The sequence below is a fragment of the Phacochoerus africanus genome, chromosome 5, assembly GCF_016906955.1.
Source record: "Phacochoerus africanus isolate WHEZ1 chromosome 5, ROS_Pafr_v1, whole genome shotgun sequence".
Classification (NCBI taxonomy): Eukaryota; Metazoa; Chordata; class Mammalia; order Artiodactyla; family Suidae; genus Phacochoerus; species Phacochoerus africanus.
The window spans coordinates 7597179-7620797 of NC_062548.1; the positions used below are offsets into that span (position 1 = coordinate 7597179).

At 50.0% G+C, this 23619-nt stretch overlaps 1 protein-coding gene across 6 annotated transcripts in view; it reads left to right on the forward strand.

Annotated features, from left to right (window-relative positions):
• TRRAP (transformation/transcription domain associated protein) overlaps positions 1-23619 on the forward strand; it is a 117904-nt gene that overhangs the window by 19776 nt on the left and 74509 nt on the right. For all 6 annotated transcript variants that reach the window (XM_047779536.1, XM_047779539.1, XM_047779538.1 and 3 more), the window contains 12 exons: positions 518-614; positions 4066-4204; positions 6813-6891; positions 9332-9566; positions 10180-10540; positions 10629-10726; positions 11428-11622; positions 12071-12262; positions 14892-15057; positions 16692-16948; positions 18814-19014; positions 22450-22601. In XM_047779536.1, coding sequence (XP_047635492.1) covers positions 518-614; positions 4066-4204; positions 6813-6891; positions 9332-9566; positions 10180-10540; positions 10629-10726; positions 11428-11622; positions 12071-12262; positions 14892-15057; positions 16692-16948; positions 18814-19014; positions 22450-22601 — 2172 coding nt within the window. The remainder of the gene's footprint in view (positions 1-517; positions 615-4065; positions 4205-6812; positions 6892-9331; positions 9567-10179; positions 10541-10628; positions 10727-11427; positions 11623-12070; positions 12263-14891; positions 15058-16691; positions 16949-18813; positions 19015-22449; positions 22602-23619) is intronic.

Here is a 23619-nt window from a genome sequence, read left to right on the forward strand (position 1 = left end):
CCCCTTTATTTCGCCTCAGCCCTCACCTTAATCACTGAGCAGGCCAAGCTTGTTTTTATCCTTTGAAGCCTCTCTCCAAGGCAGAGAGGCTCCAGCTTGGCAGCATTCCTCCTTCGGCCTTGATCACTCCCCGTCCTGACTTGCAGCCTCTCGGCTCCGAGTCACTTGGGGGCAGGATCCGAGGGCACATCCGCCCCAGCAGCCGCTGTGCCTGCAGCACGGCTCCTCCGCTGGTCAGATCGGGTCCTCCCACTGTCCTCTGGGGAGCAGGTCTGGTCACGTTGGCTGTAGAGATTCAGGTTGCGGCTGCTGCCCAACTGCTTGGCGCACTGTCTGCTTTGTGCCTTTAAGGCCTTTATGTTACTCAAAGCTGCGTAAAAGTTCTGAGATGGTTTACTGTTGCTGCTGTGTAGAAATTAAGCTTTTGGGCTTAGTGATTATCACAGGCTTTTAATTAATATTAGTGTCATCTAAGGAGTTGAAAGCTAACACTTAATTTTATTCACTTCTCATTCAGGCAACATAAGCTTTACAACAAGGAGCTGTATGCTGATTTCATTGCTGCGCAGATTAAAACATTGTCGTTTTTAGCGTATATCATCAGGATCTACCAGGTAAGTTGGCTTTGGTTTTATGTCGGGCTTACCGAGGTATGACCTCCTGCGGTAAACTTGACCTTGGCTTGTAGGTGTCCGGTCCTGTGCGCTGGCAGACGTGTCCAGTGCATCTGAATACAGACCATTTCCATCGTCCGCAGAATGCCTTTTGTGCGTTTCTCGCCCGTTTCCTCCTGCCCCTTCGAATCCCAGGCAAACACGGGTGCATTTTCTGTCCCCATGGTTTTGGCTTTTCCAGAGCGTCGTGTAGATTAATCACATGGTAGACAGTGTAGCCCTGGGAGTCTGCCGCCTTTGAGCAGTAACGCCGAGATGCATTCTTGTCTGCTCAGTGACTCGTTAACTTTGCACTGGGTGGTTGTCTTAGTCTGCTCAGGCTGCCATAGCAAAATACCATAGACCAGGTGTAAACAGCAACGATTTGTTTTCTCACAGCCCTGGAGCCTAGAAAGGCCAAGATCAGGGTTCCAGCAGGGTTTGGTTTCGGGCGAGGCCTTCCCTGCTGGGCTGCAGGTGGCCTCCTCCTTGCCGTGTCCTCCCGTGGTGGGGAGGGGAGAGTGAGATCCTGTGCTTTTATGAGGCCACTGTCCTCCTGGAGGAGGGCCCCACCCTTGTGGTCTCATTCGACCCGAATTACCTCCTAAAGATTCCGTCTCCAGATGCAGTCGCAGTGGCACTGATGCTGCAGTGTGAACTTGGGGGCTCACGGGGGGTGGTATTCTGCGGTGTGGGTGGATGTCGTCATGGCATGTTATCCGTTCTCCAGAGGCTGGACTTTGGGATCATTTCCACTTTTTTCTAAGGCAGTTTTATCAAGATGTAACTCACATACCATAAAGTCAGCCTTTGCAGTGTACAGTTCGGTGCTTTTTAGCGTATTCATAGATTTGTACAGCCGTCATCACTCTTCACTTTCAGAACAACTTCTTCACCCCAGAAAGAAACCGGTACCAACGAGCAGCTACTTCATTCTTCCCCGATCTCGGCAACCACTGTAATGTCCTGTCCGTCTTTATCGATCTGCCAGTTTCATTTTTGGCTTAGTAAAGCCACAGTAAATATTTGCACATAGATGTTTGTATTGATGTATTTGGCTTATGACTTTTGCCGTTGTTGAAAGCTGTGTTCAAAGCAAATTATGTGGGAGAGATTGGAACTTCTAAAAATATTATCAGGAGTTTCCATTGTGGCACAGTGGATTAAGAATCCAACTGCAGGAGTTCCTGTGAGAACTGTCTCAGTGGCTCAGTGGAAACGAATCTGACTAGTATCCATAAGGATGCAGGTTTGATCCCTGGCCTTGCTCAGTAGGTTAAGGATCTGGTTGTTGCCTTGAGCTCTGGTGTAGGTCAAAGATGCGGCTTGGATATGGCATTGCTGTGGTATGGTGTAGGCCAGCAGCTGCAGCTCTGATTCGACCCCTAGCCTGGGAGCCTCCATATGCCATGAGTACAGCCCTAAAAAGACCAAAAAAAAAAAAAAAGAGAGAAAAGAGTCCAACTGCAGTGGCTTGGGTTGCCGCAGAGACATGTATTCGATCCCCGGTCTAGGAACTTCCATATGCCGCAGGTGTGGCCGTTAAAACACACTATCAGATAAAACTGTGATTTAAGGCATTTTGGAGGCTCTTTGAGGAGTCTAAAGAGTAGTTAGTTCTCTTTTTGTTTCTGTTTTTCCCATTTGGGGCTGTGATCTCTCCTTACTTATAAGAGCCTGAAGGAAAAAACCGATGCCTTATTTCTTGTCAGTCATACAATTTTTCGAGTAAAACTCTTGTAGAGAGGTGATCAGCTAATGGAATTCCTGATCGGTTCAATAGCAAAGTACATATGCCAAATTTTTTTAATGCTAAACTACCTTTGAAAGCATTTGTAGCCTTCTCCCCTCTCGCTTTTTAATGTGTTTATCTTGATAATGATAACTTACACTAAGAAAGTGCAGAATTTGTTTAAAAAACCCTGGATATTTTGGTCAGCTTGAGTTAACATGAGTAACTTCTGAAAAATCTCAAGGCATTTGTGACTGGAGCTTATTCCGAATTGATTAAAGTTGACTTAGAAGGAAACCACAAACAATGAAAAGGCAGCCTACAGACTGAGAGGAAATATTTGCAAATGATGCAGCTGACGAGGGCTTAATCTCCAAAATATACAAAGAGCTCCTACAATTCAATAACAAAGTAATAACCTGGTTGAAAAATGAGAAGAAAACATAAACAGACATTTCTCCAAAGATGACATACAGGTAGCTAATAGGCACATGCAAAGATGCTCATCGTCACTATTTATTAGAGAAATGCAACTCAAAATTGCGATGAAGTATTGCCTCAAACCGGTCAGAATGGCCATCATTAAGAAGTCCGCAAATAGGGGAGTTCCTCTTGTGACTCAGTGGAAACGAACCTGACTGGTATCCATGAGGATGTGGATTCAATACCTGGCCTCGCTCGGTGGGTTAAGGATCTGGCGTTGCTGTGAGCTGTGGTGTAGGTCGCAGATGCAGCTCAGATCCCACATTGCGGTGGCTGTGACCAGCAGCTGCAGCTCTGATTCGACCCCCAGGCCTGGGAACTTCCATATGCTGCAGGTGCAGCCCTGAAAAAAAAAAAAAAGTCTATAAACAATAATTTGCTGGAGAAGGTGTGGAGAAAAGGGAACCCTCTCACAACTGTTGGTGGGCGTGTAAATCGTCGCAGCCACTGTGACATGAAAACAGTATGGAGGATCCTCAGAAAACTAAACATAAAATTGCCAGCAGTTCCACTCCTGGGCAGTAGAAAACTGACAGGTAAACCAGCTATAGTGGGAAAAATAAAAATCATTAAAAATTTTTCAGGAGTTCCTGTGGTGGCGCAGTGGTTAACGAATCAGACCATGAGGTTGCGGGTTTGATCCCTCCGCTTGCTCAGTGGGTTGAGGATCTGGCGTTGCCTGTGGCTGTGGCCTATGGCTACAGCTCTGATCCGACCCCTAGCCTGGGAACCTCCATAGGCCACGGGTACAGCCCAAGAAAAGGCAAAAAGACAAAAAAAAAATTAAAGAATTGTTTTACTTTGAAGGTGACTTTGGTGTCCTTGGTAACTTTCACTGATGGGTGATTCAGTGAAGAGTTTCGTTTTCAGCTTCAGTGTGACCCTCCCTTCCACAGGGAGGTAACACACGTTGGTTGTGGAACTTTGGGAAAACACAGAAGAGTGCAAAGAAGGCGTCCATGACCCTGTACGCCAAAGACACGACTCTGAGCCACTGCCCCTCGTCCTGGGACAGCAGTGGGCACACACACTGTGAAGACGATGACACTCCGTGTCCAATTAGGCCTGTTGCTTGATGAGGGCCCTCTGAGCCAAGCTTAGTTTCACTGAGTTTTCTAAAAGTTTATACTGCCATTTGGATTTTTCTTAATACCTGCTCGTCATTGTAACAGTGTTGTTCTCCCCTTACTTTTTCAGGAGTTGGTGACGAAATACTCTCAGCAGATGGTGAAAGGAATGTTACAGCTCCTTTCAAATTGTCCGGCAGAAACCGCGCACCTGCGAAAGGAGCTTCTCATCGCCGCCAAGCACATCCTCACCACCGAGCTGCGAAACCGTACGGCCGCCTTGCCTTTGCACAGGGCCTCGGGCGTATTTTTCCCCTTGATCTGCCTTTCCCTCCCCGCCGCCTCCGTCCGTCTCCCTCCCTCCTCATCTGCTCCTCTCCTCTCTCTCTCTGTCTCCCACTGGTTTTTGTCTGCCACCAGGGTTCTCCCTTTATCTTCTGGGTGGTTTCCCAATTAATGTCATCATTTCCTCAGCACAGTTCAGTCTGAGCCCCTCTTGGTCCTTGTCTGCCTTCTGACTGCAGGCCTTTTGACATTGCAAATAGCCATTTCCCTTCTGCCTTACAACCAGCAATCCTTAAAAGATGAGAAGGAAACAGTGTTTTCTCTCTCCGTGCTGTGAAAACAATGGAAGCACTTGAAGTAGAAGGTGTTAAAATCTCTTTCCTGGAGTGACTTGAGTTGTGTCTCGAGTACCATTCTGAGGTTGACTTTTGGTGTTCCTGCCATTTGATGATGATGATAATGACCTTGGGGGAGCCCTGGGGAGCCGTTTACCAGGTTTCGGCTTGATGAAGTACAGAGAGATTGAAAACCTTTCTCATTTTTATCAAGTGACTTCTGATCCTTCGCATACTACCAGGCCCTCTTTTGAGGCCGTATAGCTTGGTTTCAGTCTTGTTAACCCCCCAAAGATGAGCAGGTTTCCAGGATGCTACTCTCTAAGGCTCGATCATGTTAGACTTGTTGAATTCAGCTTTTAGAGGATGAATTGCTGCTGGTTTTTTTTTTTTTTTTTTTTTTTTTTGCTATTTCTTGGCCCGCTCCCGCGGCATATGGAGGTTCCCAGGTTAGGGGTCCAATCGGAGCTGTAGCCACCGGCCTACGCCAGAGCCGCAGCAAGGAGGGATCCGAGCCGCGTCTGCAACCTACATCACAGCTCACGGCAACGCCGGATCGCCAACCCACTGAGCAAGGGCAGGGACCGAACCCGCAACCTCATGGTTCCTAGTCGGATTCGTTAACCACTGCGCCACGACGGGAACTCCTGCTTTTTTTTAATAGGACACTTTATTTTGAAGCCCACAAATATTTTCTTGACTTAAACAGGTAACATCACGACAACTCAAAAACTTTTTAGTGAAAGAAACATTTAAAGAATCAAGTTAAATGTTATCCGTATTGTTATAAAATACAGAAAAATGTATTGTTAAAATTTACACATCTACCAAATGTTAGTGAAAAACAGTTAAGTGAACACAAAAGCGCAGGTTCTCTTACGCTTACTTTTTTGGCATCTGAAATGATAGCAAATGGTAGCCCATTGTGCTAGTGCTGAGCAGAGCACTGGTTGGGAAGAACCTGACTGGGTAACAGATGTACCTGTTTCCCTAGAGTGAGTCTGGGTCACGAAGGCGATCCAGAAGCTGGCACCTTGCACCTCAAGTTCTGACCCTCTCTTTGCACGCTTCGCTCCTCCCCTGGCTGGCCCTCCTTTGCATCTCTGCCTCCTTCCTCTTGGCCACCTCACCGTGGGCAGCCTGGGCACGTCACCACCCCTGACCCCGGAGGGGCTGCTCCCGGCCGCCTGGCTGTGGGAGGTACCCCGGTTGTGCCCGCATCTCTTTAGCGTGTGTATGGCTTTAAAGCTTTGACCTCAGTAGCTATTTGCTGGCAAAGAATGTGCATTTACTGTACTGTTGTTGCCCTATGTGTGCGTCCTCAGAACCGTCCGCTGTCCCTGAGTAGAGACGGGCTGGTCCCCCCCTCAGGTTCTCAGGCTGCAGGAGACCAGGGAGGAGGTTTGATGATGGGTCTGTCTGTGGGGTTAGAGGGATGGAGGAGCCCCCATGAGTTCTAGTCAGCCTCATCCAGAGAGCTGGGACCGGTATCTGCGAGAGCAGTAAAATAGCCTGCCCAGACTTGTGTAATTTCCAGGGAGAGTAGTCTTCTTTCTTCATGATGACTAGCCGTGACATCCGTGAGAATGCCGACTTCAGGAGTAATGTGATGGATAAAGAGGCGCTTAGGGCATACTTGCCCCTCGGGGGGATGGCGCCCGCTTTTAGGGATGTTGGAAGGCACCTCCCATGAAGCACTGGGGGGGGGTTCCCTGCCAGGAGCTCGAGGCTCACGGTTTCTTCTCTTACTTTCCAACACTGAATGTGATCCCAGCCACATCTCTGACAGCACGTGGCTGGTGTGGCCCAGCAAGGCCAGCATCTTCAACTAAAATAGCACATGTGGGAGTTCCCATTGTGGTGCAGCAGAAACGAATCTGACTCATATCCGTGAAGATTCGGGTTCGATCCCTAGCCTCCTTCAGTGGTTTAAGGACCCGGCCTTGGCTGTGAGCTGTGGCGTAGATCGCAGATGCGGCTCGGATCCCGCGTTGCTGTGGCTGTGGGGTAGGCTGGCAGCTGCAGCTCCTATTCGCCCCCTAGCCTGGGAACTTCCACATGCCGCAGGGATGACCCTAAAAAAAAAAATACATAAACGAAAAGAAAAGAAAACAGCGCATGTGCCTCTCTCCTCCCTACCTTGTCCCAAATCTGGGTTGCTGGTTGATGCACACCGGCCCTGCTGAAGGTACTGCTACGTGGCTTATTGCACACTTGGTGTGGTTGGTGATACCTGCCCTGGATATTTGTGTTCCAGAGTTCATTCCTTGCATGGACAAGCTGTTTGATGAATCCATACTCATTGGCTCAGGATATACTGCTCGAGAGACTCTCAGGTATGACAGTAAACCTGTGATATCTTGTCTGTTACATGCAGGGGCCAGCGGATCCTGGCGCTTGTTGTGGAAGCATTTGAGCACGCATGGGCTGTCGGGCCTCTCCTCTCCCGTCGTACTTAAAATTACAGCTGTGGAAACACCTTAGGTTGCTTTCTGTGCCTCAGCTTAATCAGAGTAGTCATCTTGATTTAAATTGTAGGTAGAGCTATCCAACTAGCATTAGTATTTTTGCTACCTGTGTAGTAAATGCATCTTTTTATTAAGAAAAGTATTTGATGACCAACCACCTAGGAAGAAAAGGAGAGAAAAACCTTTTGTTCCCACACAGGGAGATCAAGTAACATGGTTAATATTTTGTTCTCTTTCCTTCTAGGCTTTATTTCTTAAACTTTTTATGAAATACAGTTTTAATCATATTTATTACTTCTAAAGGAGATGATTGATTTTTAATCATCTTTTATAATGTAAAATGAATCAGCTGTAATTTTTTGGTTCTAATAAATATGATAGATCTTCTGAGAAATATGTGGAATATCCTGGACACAGTATATAGACTGTTCACTGTGTTTTCTATATAAAATACTGTTGTAAAATATTAAGATATTCTTCATAACTTGAGGTTGAGCCTGTCTAAGTGGATGTTAGGGTGAAAAGACCTCTGATGATTTTTTTTTTTTTTTTTTGGCCATGGCAGTGGCATGTGCAAGTTCCCCTGCCAGGGATCAAACCCGCCCAACAGCAGCAACCCACTGCACTGGCAGTGTCAGGTCCTCAACCGGCTCTGCCACAAGGGAACTCCCTCTGATTCTGTCGCCCTCAGACAAAACCCAGACTCTTGACCACGTTGCAGGAGCCCCATGGGGTCTGGCCCTGCTCTCCCCACCCGACGTGCTGCCACCACGAGGGCCTTGGCTGCTCTGGGCAGTTGCCACTCAGGCCTTGACCTTCCTGTTTCCTCCCGCCTGGAAATTTCCCTGGCTTTTCACCTCTGGTTCCTTTTTGTCCCTGAGGTTTCAGAGCCAGTCACTCAGAGGGCTTTCTCTGGCCCCCTGACAGCAGTGCCCACACTAGTCTTTCTCCCTGCGCTGTTTTCACCTCTTCCATAGCACGTGAACCTTGCGCAGTTGACTTCTTGACTTGTGTGTTTCCCTTCTGGTCGGTGAGCTTCCTGGACACAGGGGCACCGTGGCAGCCCTGGTGCCCAGCCCAGTGTCTGGCGCGTGGCAGCTGTCTGGATGTATAGTGAGTGGAGGTGCTGGATGGCCCAGCACTGTTGCTGCAGCTCTATAAAGTATACAGTATACAGCATATAAGGTATTAGTTGATACCACAGAATGTTGATCTTTGAGCAATAGTTTCTTTTTTTTCTTTTTGTCTTTTCTAGGGCCACACCCACACATATGGAGCTTCCCAGGCTAGGGGCCTACTTGGAGCTGTAGCCATTGGCCTATACCACAGCCTCAGCAACGTGGGAATCGAGCCATGTCTGCCACCTGCACCACAGCTCATGGCAATGCCAGATCCTTAACCCATTGAGCAAGGCCAGGAATCGAACCCGCATTCTCATGGTTCCCAGTCGTATTCGTTAACCCCTGAGTCACGACGGGAATTCTGACCTTTGAGCACTAGCACCCACTCAGTGCATGATCAAGCTGGTGGTCCTTTCAGCTCGGGGTGACTAGGTGGGCCGGTATGTAAACATGACATGAAGCAACCAAGACTAGACTTGAGCCTTTTTTTTTTTTTTTTTGTCTTTTTGCCATTTTTTGGGCCGCTCCCGCGGCATATGGAGGTTTCCAGGCTAGGGGTTGAATCGGAGCTGTGGCCGCCGGCCTACAGCAGAGCCACAACAACGCGGGATCCGAGCCGCGTCTGCGACCTACACCACAGCTCACGGCAACACCGGATCCTTAACCCACTGAACAAGGCCAGGGATAGAACTTGCAACCTCATGGTACCTAGTCGGATTCATTAACCACTGCGCCACGACGGGAACTCCTAGACTTGAGCCTTTTATTCGTGTATCTGGGAGGAAGTAATAGGGCAACCTGGGACCATATAAAATGTGCTCCAGGGAGTTCCCGTTGTGGCGTAGCAGAAACGAATCCAACTAGTATCCATGAGGACGCGGGTTTGATCCCTGGCCTTGCTCAGTGGGTTAAGGATCTGGTGTTGCTTTGAGCTGTGGTGTAGGTCGAAGACGGGGCTCGGATCCTGCGTTGCTGTGGCTGTGGTGTCGGCCGGCGGCTGCAGTTCCAATTGGTCCTCTAGCCTGGGAATCTCCATATGCCTCGGTTATAGCCCTAAGAAACAAAAACAAAACAACAAAAGTGCTCTAAAGGAGCCGTCCCACTGGTGGTGTTCCTGCGGCCGGCAGTGGCGGAGATGGCGGCTGCAGACAGGCCCACGGCAACGCTGAGACGGTCTCTCCCCGCAGGCCCCTCGCCTACAGCACGCTGGCGGACCTCGTGCACCACGTCCGTCAGCACCTGCCCCTCAGCGACCTCTCCCTCGCCGTCCAGCTCTTTGCTAAGAACATCGACGACGAGTCCCTGCCCAGCAGCATCCAGACCATGTCCTGCAAGCTCCTGCTGAACCTGGTGGACTGCATCCGCTCCAAGAGCGAGCAGGAGAGCGGCAACGGGAGGGATGTGCTGATGCGGATGCTGGAGGTAGCGCCCCTGCGCCCTCACCCCAGACACTGCTAACCTGCTAGAGGGCTTTCCTGGCAGCGCCGGGACTGTGCCATCACCAGGCTCGATCTCAGGAGCTTAGACCGACCCGGGTTCGAATCCCAACCCTCCCATCTATTAGCCAAGGATCCTTTGGCGAGTCACTGACTGCTCTGCGCTGGTCTGCTCGTCTTGGAGTCAGGGATGGTCACAGTGTCTGTCTGTGAGAGGTGGGGAGACCTTAGCAAGTTGGGGGGTAATCGCAAGAGCTATTTTCTGGGACATGGCGTAGCAAAGTGCAGAGTGACCTGTACACATCTCTGGAGAGACGCCCAGTGGGTGCCTGGGTCCGGGGTGGAGTGTAATTCCCGCGGGCAGTTTGCTGTGGTGTGGATCGCGGCGTGGCCCCAGGTCTCACACAGACCTGGCGGCCAGGCTGGTCACCAGCCCTCCTGGGCCGGTGAGACGGAGACGGTGGTACTGCGCAATAGCGGACTGAGCTCGCGTGGTGTCGGAGAGGTGACCTTCCTGTCTCCTGAAAGGCCTGTTGGCCTGTTGAAGAGGAATGACTTTTTTGTCTGCCCTCCCTCTCCTCTCTCTCTCTTCCCGACAGGTTTTTGTTCTCAAATTCCACACCATTGCACGGTACCAGCTCTCTGCCATTTTTAAGAAGTGCAAGCCTCAGTCGGAACTGGGAGCCGTGGAAGCAGCGCTGCCCGGGGTCCCCGCGGCCCCTGCGGCTCCGGGCCCCGCCCCTTCCCCAGCCCCGGTTCCCGCCCCCGCCCCGCCCCCGCCCCCCACCCCCGCCCCCCCGGTGACCCCGGCGCCCGTGCCTCCCTTCGAGAAGCAAGGCGAGAAGGATAAGGAGGACAAGCAGACCTTCCAGGTCACAGACTGCCGGAGCTTGGTCAAGACCTTGGTCTGCGGCGTCAAGACAATCACGTGGGGCATCACGTCGTGTAAAGCGCCCGGTGGTAATCCCTCTTGCGGTGCCTAGACCAGTCATGCTTTTCGCGGAGTGGGTTTTGTTGCAGTTAACTTACTGTGCTGTCTCTTTTCCAGAAGCTCAGTTCATCCCTAATAAGCAGCTGCAGCCCAAAGAGACTCAGATTTACATAAAACTTGTGAAATATGCAATGCAGGCTTTAGATATTTATCAGGTAAGGCAGTGTCCTCACACCAGGCTTCTTAGTATGGAAAGCACCTCTTGGAATTAGCGGTGCTGATGATGGGCGGGGTCTTGAAGGGTCGGCTACTCTTTGGATGGTCTGCAGGGTTTATAAACCCAGGCGTGCTCTTGTTTGGTAGCATAGGGCTGTATTGTGAGAATTCTAAATAAGAGTCAGTGTGTTTTGAGAGAAGGTGGTATAAAGGGAATGCAACAGAAACAAGATGTGATTTTACCAAATTGTTTACTGTTTTGAACACCTAGCAGAGGTTGGTTTTCTTTTTTTTGTCTTTTGCCCTTTTAGGGCCACACCCGTGGCATATGGAGGTTCCCAGGCTAGGGGTCCAATTGGAGCTGTAGCCACCGGCCGACACCACAGCCACAGCAACCCAGGATCTGAGCTGCATCTGCCACCTATACCACAGTGCACGGCAACGCCGGATCCTTAACCCACTGGGCAAGGCCAGGGATTAAACCTCATGGTTCCTAGTGGGATGTGCTAACCACTGAGCGGAAACGGGAACTCCCTGGTTTTTAGTTTTGTAAAATTACAGTGAGAATAGAGAATGTAAGTGGGGGCAGGGGACGTTTGGTATCTAATTCAAGATGGACAGCTGATCTGAGGACGTGCTGGGCGCGTTTGGCAGTGTTGAGGAATACAGGCAGGTCCCTGGTGTGTTCCCCCCTGGCCAGGTCCAGATCGCAGGAAATGGGCAGACCTACATTCGCGTCGCAAACTGCCAGACTGTTCGAATGAAGGAAGAGAAGGAGGTGCTGGAGCACTTTGCCGGCGTCTTCACCATGATGAACCCCTTGACGTTTAAGGAAATTTTCCAAACTACAGTCCCTTATATGGTGGAAAGAATCTCGAAAAACTACGCACTTCAGGTGTGAAACTCCTTTTTTTTGCATTCTTACCGCATTCGTTTTAAACGTGTGTGTGTGTGGAATAGTTGGTATTCCTTTTATTTTCTAAGTAAGATGCCTAAGGGTCGTGCTTGTGGAGCAAAATTTAGAGAAGAAAGAGGCGTAGTAAAGAAGGACTTTTTTCAAAAGCTCAAGGTGCTTTGTGCCACTGCTTTCCTGGTGGCAGTTAGGTCTGTGTTAGATGGAGGTTCCTGGTGCCTGATGGAGAGGAGGAAATGAGCGGTTTACGTTCCACGCGGTGCTCAGGGAATCTGTCTCACTTTCACTTTTTTCCTCTGTGGGATGATTAATTTCTTGGGGTGGCTGATACAGATTTGATTTTTGTCATCGTGGGAAGTACACGTTACTTTTTCTTAAAGCCACATGCGGGAGGGATTACTTTCATCACAGGCCTTTCTTGTTTGGACAGATTGTTGCCAATTCCTTCTTGGCAAATCCTACTACCTCTGCTCTGTTTGCTACGATTCTGGTGGAGTATCTCCTAGACCGCCTGCCGGAAATGGGCTCCAACGTGGAGCTCTCCAACCTGTACCTCAAGCTGTTCAAGTTGGTCTTTGGCTCCGTCTCCCTCTTTGCAGCTGAGAACGAGCAGATGCTAAAGGTAAACTCTTGGAAGATCCATGCCATGCTGTGGGTTTGGGTCTGTTGTTGTTGCTTTTTAATTCGTTTCGTTTTGAACAGAAACTGGATAGGTTCTTTTGATATATTTGTAAGTATTGAAATATTGAATTAATAAATATTTACAGCAAGTTGGGCCAAGTGTGAAAAACATGTCATATATTTCTAAAGCAGAGCTTAACTTGCTTGTCTGCTGGTCTGTAATGAACCCTTCGGAAGTCTTACGACGTGCAGGGGGGCGGTCATTAGTCTTACCACCACTGATTCTGTTGTGCGGCCCCCACAAGTAAGGTAGGAGCATGTTGCAGTTCACTGTAGCGGCTTGGGTCACCGCTGTGGTGTGGGTTCAGTCCCTGGCCCGGGAGCTTCCACACGCTGTGGGCGTGGCCAAAAGGGCACATCTGGGAGGAGTGTGTCTGCTAATACGCTTGTGTAGTTGCCTAATCCTGTGGTGTGATTTTATCTCCTCGGTTACTTGGTTCTAGCAAGCAGCGGAAGCCTGTGCATGATTACGTCACCCACTAAAGGCAGCAGACGGTGGCACAAAAGCCTTATAACAATTCTCTAGTTCCTTTTGCCGTTCACTGGGTTAAGAACCTGACATGATATCCACAAGGATGTGGGTTCGGGTGGCTCGGATCCTGTGGCCGTGGTGTAGGCTGGCAGCCGCAGCTCAGATTTGACCTCTAGCCTGGGATCTCCCATATGCTGCAGTTGCGGTCGTAAAAAGGAAAAAAAAAAAATAAAAAATAAGAAATTCCCTTCCGCTCGGGGCAGAATAGTTTAATTTCTATAGACGTTTGAGTATTATCGTCGGGTGTGTCTGAAAAGCAGTGTTTCACAGTCCCTTTTTTTTCTTGAAGTAAATATGTGTATGGTGATAGAAAGAATCAGTAATTTGTGACAATTTCCTCCCCGTTTTTTTCAGTTAACAACCTTTTTATTTATTTATTTTTTTAAGGGTGGCACCCTCGGGATAGGGAGGTTCCCAAGCTAGGGGTCACATTGGAGCTGCAGCTGCTGGTTACGCCACAGCCACAGCAACGCAGGATGCGAGCCATGTCTGCGACCTACACCACAGCTCATGGCAACGCCAGATCCTTAACCCACTGAGCAATGCCAGGGATCGAACTCGGGTCCTCATGGATACTCGTGGAGTTCGTTAACCGCTGAGCCACGACGGGAACTCCTAAGTTCAGTCTTTCCCAAACTGGACAGTTGCATCTGTCCCAAGTAACGGAAATTAGAATGTCTGTAAGAAAATCTGTAGGTAGGAAGATTTAGCTTGGGTAACAGCAAACATTTTAATACTTTTCGGGTAGCTGATATCTTGCTGTAGGACCATGTTTTCCGAGTAGCCATGTGTCTTGTTTTTGTTTTTGCTTTTTAGGGCCACATCCTCGGCATTTGGAGATTCCCAGGCTAGGGGTCAAATCAGAGCTGCAGCTGCTGGGCTGTGCTACAGCCACAGCAACGCTGTGTCCGAGCCGCATCTTCGACCTACACCACAGCTCAAGACAACGCTGGATCCTTGACCCACTGAGCAAGGTCAGGGATTGAACCCCTGTCCTCATGGATACTAATCGGGTTCAATAACCACTGAGCCATTACGGGAATTCCTGGTTAACAATCTTAACATTACTTGTGTGTTACTATAAAAGGGAAATATGCAATTTTTTAAAAGATAAATACTTAATTGTAGTCTTGATCCTCATAAATCAGTATCTTCAAATAATTCAGTTTTTGCCAACATTAGGGACAGCTGTGTAGACCAGGCACTACCAAAAAACAGTAAAATCCAATAGATCAGACAAACCTCTTGGTAGGATATTGGAATATTGTTCAGGAAAGATACTGAACCATTTCATAGACTGTTTAGTCCGGATACGAATGCAGATAGTTGACTTAATCTGTAAAAGAACTACTCATGTACAGTAACAGATTAGTAACTATCAGTGATTATGCAGACAGTTTATCATTCACAGTTCCCTTTATGTACACCTGCAAGACAAACTCACGTCAGACGTAACCTCTCGTGTGTCAAGACTAGGACTTGAAGTCTAAGATAAAAAACTAATCTCTCTTAAAATGTTGATTAAAGTTACTATAAGCTAATAAAGTGCTTTTTTTATTAAAGAAGCACTCGTATGAACATACTCTGTCATTCTCTCAAATGCCTTTTGAGACACTTCCAAACTTTGCTTGTGCAGTATTTGATTGGTGGTGATGTTTGCGTTTCTTCAGGTTGCCTTTTGCATTTGGAGGGTTAGGAAGCAGGTGTCTTTCGTCTGTTGGGCTCTTTGGTTTGTTCAAAAGGGGTGCCTGTTCCCAAGAACCACAGAGCTCATGTGCCCTCCATTCCTGCTGCAGAGGCTTTGTAGCATTGCGTGCCCATGGAGCAGGGGAGAACCTATTAGCTGCTTCTTTCACAGCCAAACTGCTAGAAACCAACGAGTATTTCAAGGGAATTAATTTAAGTCAAGTGAAGATTGGAAAGTTGTTTTGTTTTTCCTTTGGGAATAAGTTCATCAGAATTACCTTCCATTCCTATGTTTTTACAGCGAAGCCTCCTCATTGCAAACCTGTTAACCTGCCTTTTCTCCGTCCTGCAGCCTCATCTGCACAAGATCGTGAACAGTTCAATGGAGCTTGCCCAGACTGCCAAAGAACCCTATAACTATTTCTTGCTGCTTCGAGCCCTGTTCCGCTCCATCGGGGGAGGTAGCCACGATCTCCTGTATCAGGAATTTTTGCCTCTCCTGCCAAACCTCCTGCAAGGTCAGGGCAGTGATTTTGGTTGCCCTTTAGTCTTGTGCACGCGCCTGGGCCTGGCTGCTCTTGGTGTTTGGGGTTCATCCTCTGCACTTGGTGAAGGTCATGGTGGGGGGATGTACGTGTGTGTCCCCTGCAGTGTGTGTGTGTGTGTGTGTCTGTCTGTCTGAGTCCCACTCTCTGTAAAGGCAGTGCATCTTGAACGGGATGGATTCTTCTCCCCTCTCAGAGTTGAGTGGAAGTTGGAAGGTTTTAGTTTATCCCAGTTAGAACTTAGCTGAGTTTTTGTAGCATTTGGTGAGAACATCGAAAAAGTGTTTCTAGCGGTTTAGGATGATCAGGGATCCCGCGATTGAAAGAATGAGAACGGGAAGGGAAAAAGCAAGTTATCAAGCTGATGTAAGCTTTGTATAAAATACTTAAAAATATATTTATCATCTTTAGTTGCTAACTTGCATCAGTAAGATTCTGATATTCCTGTGTAATTAGAAATGCTTTCAAGGTGTACAGCTAAAGGGGATCTTGAGTCCAGTGAAGGTTTACAGGTATGAACTGATGAGAAACACAATCCTAGGAATTTTTTTTGGCTAAGAAGGGTGAGCTCTTGGCAAGGGATTAAATCTTCTGCAGTATTTTCTTTATAAATTCTTTAAAGAGAAGCCATTTTCAATGTAGTATATACCTAGGAGGCAGCTGGGAATACTGGGATGTGTTGGCTGTAACAGGGCCCTGAGTCCCCCGTGGCCCATTGGCTCTCGTCTGCAGGGGACCCTGTCTCCGGTCTTGCCCAGCCTGCGCCCTCTGCTCCGATCAGTCCGATTCCCCCTCCTGCACTCTTCGCAGCCTTCCTCCTCCCTGCCGGGCTGTGTTCCAGGGGGTGCTCTCTGGGGACCTGAGCCTCGCCGCCCTCCTCCACCTGTTCCTCTGCTTCTGAATCCGGTGCAGCTGCTCTCTGGTGCCTTCCCTGCTAGCCCCCTCTTCAGCCTTCGGCACCCGGGACGCACCTTGTTTTGGGGCTGCTGTTACTTGGTTTCCTCTTTACAGGTGGTCTCCAGGGTTCTGTGGGCAGGCCCCCATCTGACCTGTCTTAGGAGGTCAGTACATACTTGGTTAGGGAGGGCAGGTCCCTCTCTGTTTATAAAAACCAAACATGGGTTTTCTAACACAGTGTTCGTTTGGGAGCATAGCCATCAACTGTGGTTTACTGGAAGCCTGGAAAGACATGTCAGGTGGTCAGCCCCAAAACTTGAGATAAACACATCCCGTCGGAGTCTGTCTCGAGATTGGGCTTAGTGACAGAGTCACGTGATTTGCCCACACATGTGTGTTGTAATATTATATATAATGTCATTGTATGATAGATAATATGATAATGTTAACGTCCTTAAGAGTCATCTGATCAACAGTGGCTGTAACGAAGCATCGCCCTCGAGTACATGCGGCCTGCTGTGGTCACTGTGGAAGCAGGAGGCAGAGAGGTGCAGTCAGAGTCCCTTGAGCTGCCCCAGTAACGACGAGGGCTCGAAGGTCTCCCTTCCGGGAGACGTCTGTTTTAAAAAGCGGGCCGGTTGCTCTGCCCCGTTAGCTTTGGCATGTGTCTAGGGCGGACCTTCCTCTGACGGCCCCAAACCTGTGCGCAGGGCTGAACATGCTGCAGAGCGGCCTGCACAAGCAGCACATGAAGGACCTCTTCGTGGAGCTGTGTCTCACGGTGCCCGTGCGGCTGAGCTCGCTCCTGCCCTATCTGCCCATGTTGATGGACCCCTTGGTGTCGGCTCTCAACGGCTCTCAGACGTTGGTCAGCCAAGGCCTGAGGACGCTGGAGTTGTGTGTGGACAACCTGCAGCCCGATTTCCTCTACGACCACATCCAGCCCGTGCGCGCCGAGCTCATGCAGGTAAGTCTGCGGCGGAGGGCGCCAGGGGCTGGAGTAACGAGCTTTTACTGAGGCTTGTAGGCTGCAGTTTCAGGAGGGACGGCCCTCTCACGCTCTCCGTGCAGGATGAGCCGGAGTGGCTTTCTGCCGGCCTGGTGAGTCTTCTGGCCTGTGACACTGCAGGTCTCAAGTGACTGGAGCAGTGTCACGTTCTCGAAAAGTTGATGGTGTGTGATGGCGTGCTGCTTGCAGGGGGTCCTCTCTTGACCCCAGAGAGATCTTGAGTTTCCCAGTAAGGAGATGCAGATTCGTACGGGAAGCAGAGCTGTCCGGCCGCCCCAAGGGAAACGGCAGATGAGAAACGAGGCGGTTTTACAAACCATTTTACATGTTCTGGTTGTTAGAGCTCAGTGTCCGCTATCAGCTTTTCTCTCTATGTTTTGCTGAAGTTTCTGATCTGTAATGTGGTTGGCGATTGTTGCAGGTCTGGGCTGCCTGTTACTTCCTTATCTGCCCCTTTAGCATAGAGTATTTGGCCCCAGGTGGGGCCAGAATGCCAGCTTTGTGTGATGGGCTCTCAGTGACTCCTAAAGTGCAGGAGTCTCTGGACGGACGGTAAACAGAGGCTGCCACCTGGACGCGCCTGCCTGTCTTGAAATTGAGGTCTTGGGCTCCATCCAGAGGGAAGATGCCTAGGGGTTGGGCCAGACCCTGCAAGTCCAAGGCCAGTCATTCGGAGGCTTGGTTGACTGGAGAGCAGTGCTGGTGGTCTGGAAGGCAGACCGTGGGGCCAGCCGAGCCTGGAGGAGCGCTGTGTGGGAAGAGGAGATGGGGAGGTTCTGGGGCCACCTGCTGTTCTGCGAGGCGGACGGCTCTAGCGAGGCGAGGTCGAGGCTCTTCTTGCTTTAGGGAGACAGTGACCCTGCCTGCGGGGCACGTGGCTCAGTGCCAAAGCCTGCCAGCATCGGCCCTGTGCGCGTGCCCGGCCGGTGCTGCCCCCCTCCCCGGGGAGGTGAGCCCAACTCCCCTCTCCTGAGGACAGGGGCGCTTAGGGTGGGCCAGGTGGAGGGTACGGAGTCTGAGACTCCATCCCAGCAGTCACGGAGGGGAGGCCCCTGAGGACCTACAGGGGCCTAAGGGAAATTGGGATTTTGCTTTAAAGAACAGTTCTGATACTTAAGGTTAACGGTGCTAATAGCTGGCGTCGTTACGCAAGGTGATGTGAGAAAATAGATTTAAATAGTGAGCTGTGGTTATTTTCAGGATGAGGTGGAAAAACGTGGGAGGACAGTTTTCTGGAGCAGGCGAGTGCTGCTCTGCTCTGGTCCTCACACTGGTTGCCAGGTGTGCAGAAACTCACCTTCCCTGTAACGCGGGTCTCGCTGTGACCCGTCTTCCCTCCGCACCCTCTCCAGATGTGGACGGTCAGGTCTGTGTCGTGTTTGGAGGGTGTAAAGCCGGGAAGAGCAGTGACAACCTGAGGCGGCGCCGTCCAGCGGGGCCAGGGCCCTTCCCAGCAAATTGGGTTTCGCTCTGTGCTCGCCCATCAGTTTGTGAATCTGCACGCACGGTGTGTGGTTACGTGTTCTTGCCTTTGGGCTCTGCGCTGTGTGGAACAGTGTTGCCACTTCTCTTCCAGGGGCATGGAAGCGCGTTTGTGTTTATATGTGCGCTTTCTGTGAAAGCATGCGGTTTCTCTGGAAGAACACCCAAGATGGATAGAGTTGGTTTCCCACAAGCAGGGGACGATCGGTGGGGTGGGGGGAGGTGGGAGGTGGGAGGAGGAGTTCCCGCTTGTGGAGCCTTGGGTGACTTCTGAGCTCCGACTGGGAACCCCGTGGCTGCATTGCCTCAGAAGGGTTGAATGGGTGCACGGTGGTTTTCAGGCTTTGTGGCGCACGTTACGCAACCCCGCTGACAGCATTTCTCACGTGGCCTACCGCGTCCTTGGTAAATTCGGTGGCAGCAACAGGAAGATGCTCAAGGAGTCCCAGAAGCTGCACTATGTCGTGACTGAAGTGCAAGGGCCCAGCATCACAGTGGAGTTCTCTGACTGTAAAGCCTCTCTGCAGCTCCCAATGGAGAAGGTAAGCGTGCGGCGTCTCGGAGTTTCTTCAGGATGCTGTCCGGTTCAGTTGGAGACAGGGAGTTTCTGTGTGAAAGTGTGGAACTAGAACATGTACTTTTGGGACGAGAATTTCTAACTCAAAACGAACAAGGTTTATTGGGACCCAGCTTGGGTGGCGAGGGGCTTCCTCACCAGGGGCCGTGGCCTTGTCCCCGAGGACTTGGGCCCCTTGGGCAGGGCCCTCTCTCCTGAGGGACCAAGAGAGCTTGCCCAGCACAGCCGGGTCCTTAGTCTCCTTTGATGCCCAGTGGGCTTTAGGTCAGGTGCTGTTTATTTATTTACTGATTTATTTACTGATTTATTTTTTGTCTTTTGTCCTTTGAGGGCTGCACCCATGAAATACGGAGGTTCCCAGGCTAGGGGTCTAATCGGAACTGCAGACGCCAGCCTATGCCAGAGCCACAGCAACGCAGGATCCGAGCCCTGTCTGTGCCCCTGTGAGCACCGCAGCTCAGGACAACACTGGATCCTTAACCCACGGAGCAAGGCCAGGGGTCGAACCTGCCACCTCATGGTTCCTGGTCGGATTGTTTCCGCTGCGCCACGAAGGGAACTCACGTGTTGTTTAGAGCCCAAGTTCATCCCATTCCTGCCTCAGCCGCGTCCCGCCTGAGGACCTGCTTTTATCCCGTTCTCCATCCAGATACGGCTCCGTAGCCCACTGCGGGCAGCTCTCTGAGCTCTGTGTTCCCTCTAGAATCGCTGTCTCGGCGTGGAGAATCCAACAGCTGCCCCCAGCGTGTTGCAGAGCGCACGGCTCCTGCTTGGTCCGTGTTGGGAACTGTCCCCCTTCACCTTTTTGACTCTGCGGTGCTGCGTCACCCCCTTCAGGCCGCATGTATTAGTCTGCACGGTCCCCTTCGACCTTCCCCCTTGGCGTTAAACCAGCCTGCTCGCCTCTCTTAGCGCTTTTGTCACCACATCTCTTCAAAACCCTTGTCTCGCCGTTTGTATATAGTAGTGGTGGGCCTTTCCAGAAAGGGTTTTAGAGCGGCCTTGTGCCTGTATCTGAGGGCCTCAGCCGCTCAGTGAGCCAGACGCTGCTGGGATTCCTGGGCTCTGCCCTCTCCTGACCCACAGTAGTGGTTGCCGTGACCTATATTTTGTAACTAGATTTTCCTGAACACATAGGCGCATGTCCTGCGGGGGCCTTTTCTTGTCGTTGTCTCTCAGTCCCCCGTCTCCCCACCCCCAGCCCTGCCCCATAGAGCACTGTTGCCCTCTCTCTCATACCAGTTTCTCATCCAAACCTTCATCCAGACATTTGCCAGTTAGGCACTACTTTCTTCTAAGAAAATACAACTAAAATTCTGTCTCTGTGTTCAAAATTATCATAGGGAAAATCCTGTTCCCACATGTTAGCTAATCTCCTTAAGTTAGGGTTCTCTTTGCTTTAGCCCTGTCAGTGGCAGGTTGGTACGAGAGTGCTAACTAGGATACCTGACTTATACTTGACCTCTGCATAGACAAAGCAGAGCTGGAAAATCCCCTCAGAACTAATTTTTCCCGTGGAGTTCCCTGGTGGCCTGATGGGTTAAAGATCCGGGGTTGTCATGGCTGTGGCTCAGGTAGCTGCTGAGGTGCGGGTTCAGTCCCTGGCCTGGGAACTTCCTCCTGCTGTGAGTGTTGTTTTTTAAAAAAAAAAAAAAAAAAGTGGCGGGGGAGTTCCCGTCATGGCTCAGCGGAAATGAATCTGACTAGCACGCATGAGGACACAGGTTCAATCCCTGGCCTCACTCAGTGGGTTAAGGATCCAGTGTTGCCGTGAGCTGTGCTGCAGGTTGCAGATCTTGGATCTGTGCTGCAGGTTGCAGATCTTGGATCTGGTGTTGCTGTGGCTGTGGCATAGGCCACCAGCTACAGCTCTGATTGGACCCCTAGCCTGGGAACCTCCATATGCCTTGGGTGAGGCCCTAAAAAGACAAGAAAAAAAAAGAAAGAAAGCAATGTGATAATAAATATAGCAAAAACCCTTAAAAAGTATATACCCCAAATTAAAAAAACCAATAAAATAAAATAAGTAAATAAATAAAAAGGAAAAAAGGCAATAGTTTTCCTGTGAGGTGCCTAAAGGATGGAGAAGCCAGGCTTCCATGGTTCTCCTGGGCCTTCCAGAGACTCCGTGGTGGTTTGTTTTTCTCCTCCTTGGTGTTCTCGGAGTCCTCCTGTCTGCAGAGCTGAGGGTGCCAGTAGGGAAGAGGATAACCAGCTCCCGGCACGGCCAGGCCCAGTGCCAGCGTGTTTATGCTTTTGGCAAAATTTCAGTCCTTCCTTTGGGCAGGTAATTGGCTCGTGGGTTACACTGATTCTTCAAAAATAGACCTCTCAGATGATCCCTGCTGGTTTATTGACGTGGGCGGAGCAGCTCAGCCGCGGTGGGAGGATGGGCAGTTGTGTGGTCCCTCAGGAGCTCTTGGGCACAAGGGCGGGGCGGTGCAGCGAGGAGCCGTGGTCACGCCCGGTGCCATGGAGCCTGGCCGGGTCTGGAGGGCAGGAGGTTCACTGTCCCTGTCAGCCCCTCGCTGGCCCGTCACGCGGGGCCTGGGTAAGTCTTACTTCAGCACGGCGTGGTCTTTGGTTTATAGGCGGGCAGTTATCATCGAGATCCTAGCAGCTCCAGACTCCGAGTGATAGTTTTGTGTGATGGCTCCTCTCCTGCCTTCCTGGTCCGCCTGATGACGAGGGTCAAAGGTTGTCTGTGGCTGTGCAGGTTGGCTGGAAACATGAAGTAAACCCTCTTAGCTTTTGAAGAGAGAACGTGGTAAAAGCTTCGGAAAGCCGTCTTGTCCTTTTGAGTTTAGGCCACTCAGATTCTGGGTTGATTTCTGAGCTCACTGCATTTCTGGAATTGCCCAATTGGTTATTTAAGCATGAAATCAGTCCATTCCATTTCATATTTTCGTTTGAAAAGTGTGATTTTTTTGTTTGTTTTTGTTTGTTTGCCTTTTCTAGGGCCGCTACCACAGCATGTGGAGGTTCCCAGGCTAGGGGTCTAATCAGAGCTGTAGCCGCTGGCCCACGCCACAACCACAGCAACGTGGGACCTGAGCCACGTCTGCGACCTGTACCACAGCTCACAGTAATGTCGGATCCTTAACCCCCTGAGCAAGGCCAGGGATTGAACCTGCAACCTCATGGTTCTAGTCAGATTTGTTAACCACTGCGCCACGACGTGAACTCCTGAACCATGTGATGTTGATGTCACACTTGTGTCGCCTTCTCTGGAGGTTTCATCAGGAGAAGACCGTTAGCCTGTCTGCAGGTCCACTTGGGCTTTCTTTAAGAGAAAATACGTGTTCAGATTCTTCTGGGTGCTGCACATGCTTGCAGTGAGAGCTTTTCAAGATCATGTAACTTGACCACAAGCTACAGTTTTTGTGTTTCTTTGCTGTAGGCCATTGAAACAGCTCTGGACTGCCTGAAAAGTGCAAACACCGAGCCCTACTACCGGAGACAGGCGTGGGAAGTGATCAAGTGCTTCCTGGTGGCAATGATGAGCCTAGAGGACAATAAGCACGCGCTCTACCAGCTCCTGGCGCACCCTAAGTATGTTGGCAACTTAATTCTTTGCAGAAAATTAGGGGTGGAGGGGGACTCCTCAGATTTTTTTTAACGTTACAGGCGTGTTCCTTCAGGTCAGGAGAAAGACATGTTATTTGCCCAGTAATGCCTCTCTTGGCTTTTAGGGAAAATAAATAGAATTCTGTCAGTCAGAGTCTACCTTTGCTATTGCCGTCTCCATCAGGGCACAGGTTCAAGAGTCAGGGGCATGCCCTCTTTTCCCTGAGGCTCGAGGTTGCATCCACAGGGCTGACGTAGGGGGTGTGGAAGGGACCTTTGGCTCTTCGCGTCTAGAGTGACCCTTTCTTTCCTCAAGTATTTATCCTGTGGTATTTGTGTCGTGCCCTTACCACTTAAGGCTGAGACCTTTTATATTAGGATCCTTTGTGACAATGTGTGCGTGTATCATCTTATGTGGTTAGTTTCAGGGAAGAGGTTTTTCCTTGGTCTTTTCATGTTTCTCATAGCATCAAAGATAATGCCGTGTATATAGTTGGTGCTCACTTGTTGGAAGAACACTGGAGAGAGAGCAAAGATAGCCAGGTGCACAGGGAAGTAAGGCAGCATGGGTAAGAGTCTGCAGAGTCAACAGGAAGCAGAAATAGATCTGTGCCCACTTGAGATGGGAGGATCCCCGTGGCTCAATAAAAGACCAACTAGAAAGCACTCCAGGAAATGAGAAAAACCTATAAAATTGCCCAAGCAGATTCAAGGGGAAAAAAAAGCACAAAGAGAATCTTTAGGTAAGAGACAAGTCAAAAGAAATTATCAAGAATATGTGCAGAGAGAGAAAAGGATAAAAATTCACAAAAGAGAATTGAGACATGTGGCATAGTGTGAAGTAGCGCAGTTTGCTTTAAGTCCCACAAAGAGAGGAGAGACAAGGAAGCAGAGAAAAGACCTGACATGATGCCTTGGGATTTCCCAGAACTGATGAAACAATGGAAAAACCAGCAGTGTACATATCCAAAATGGTTGGTGAATCTAAAACAGGACATATGAA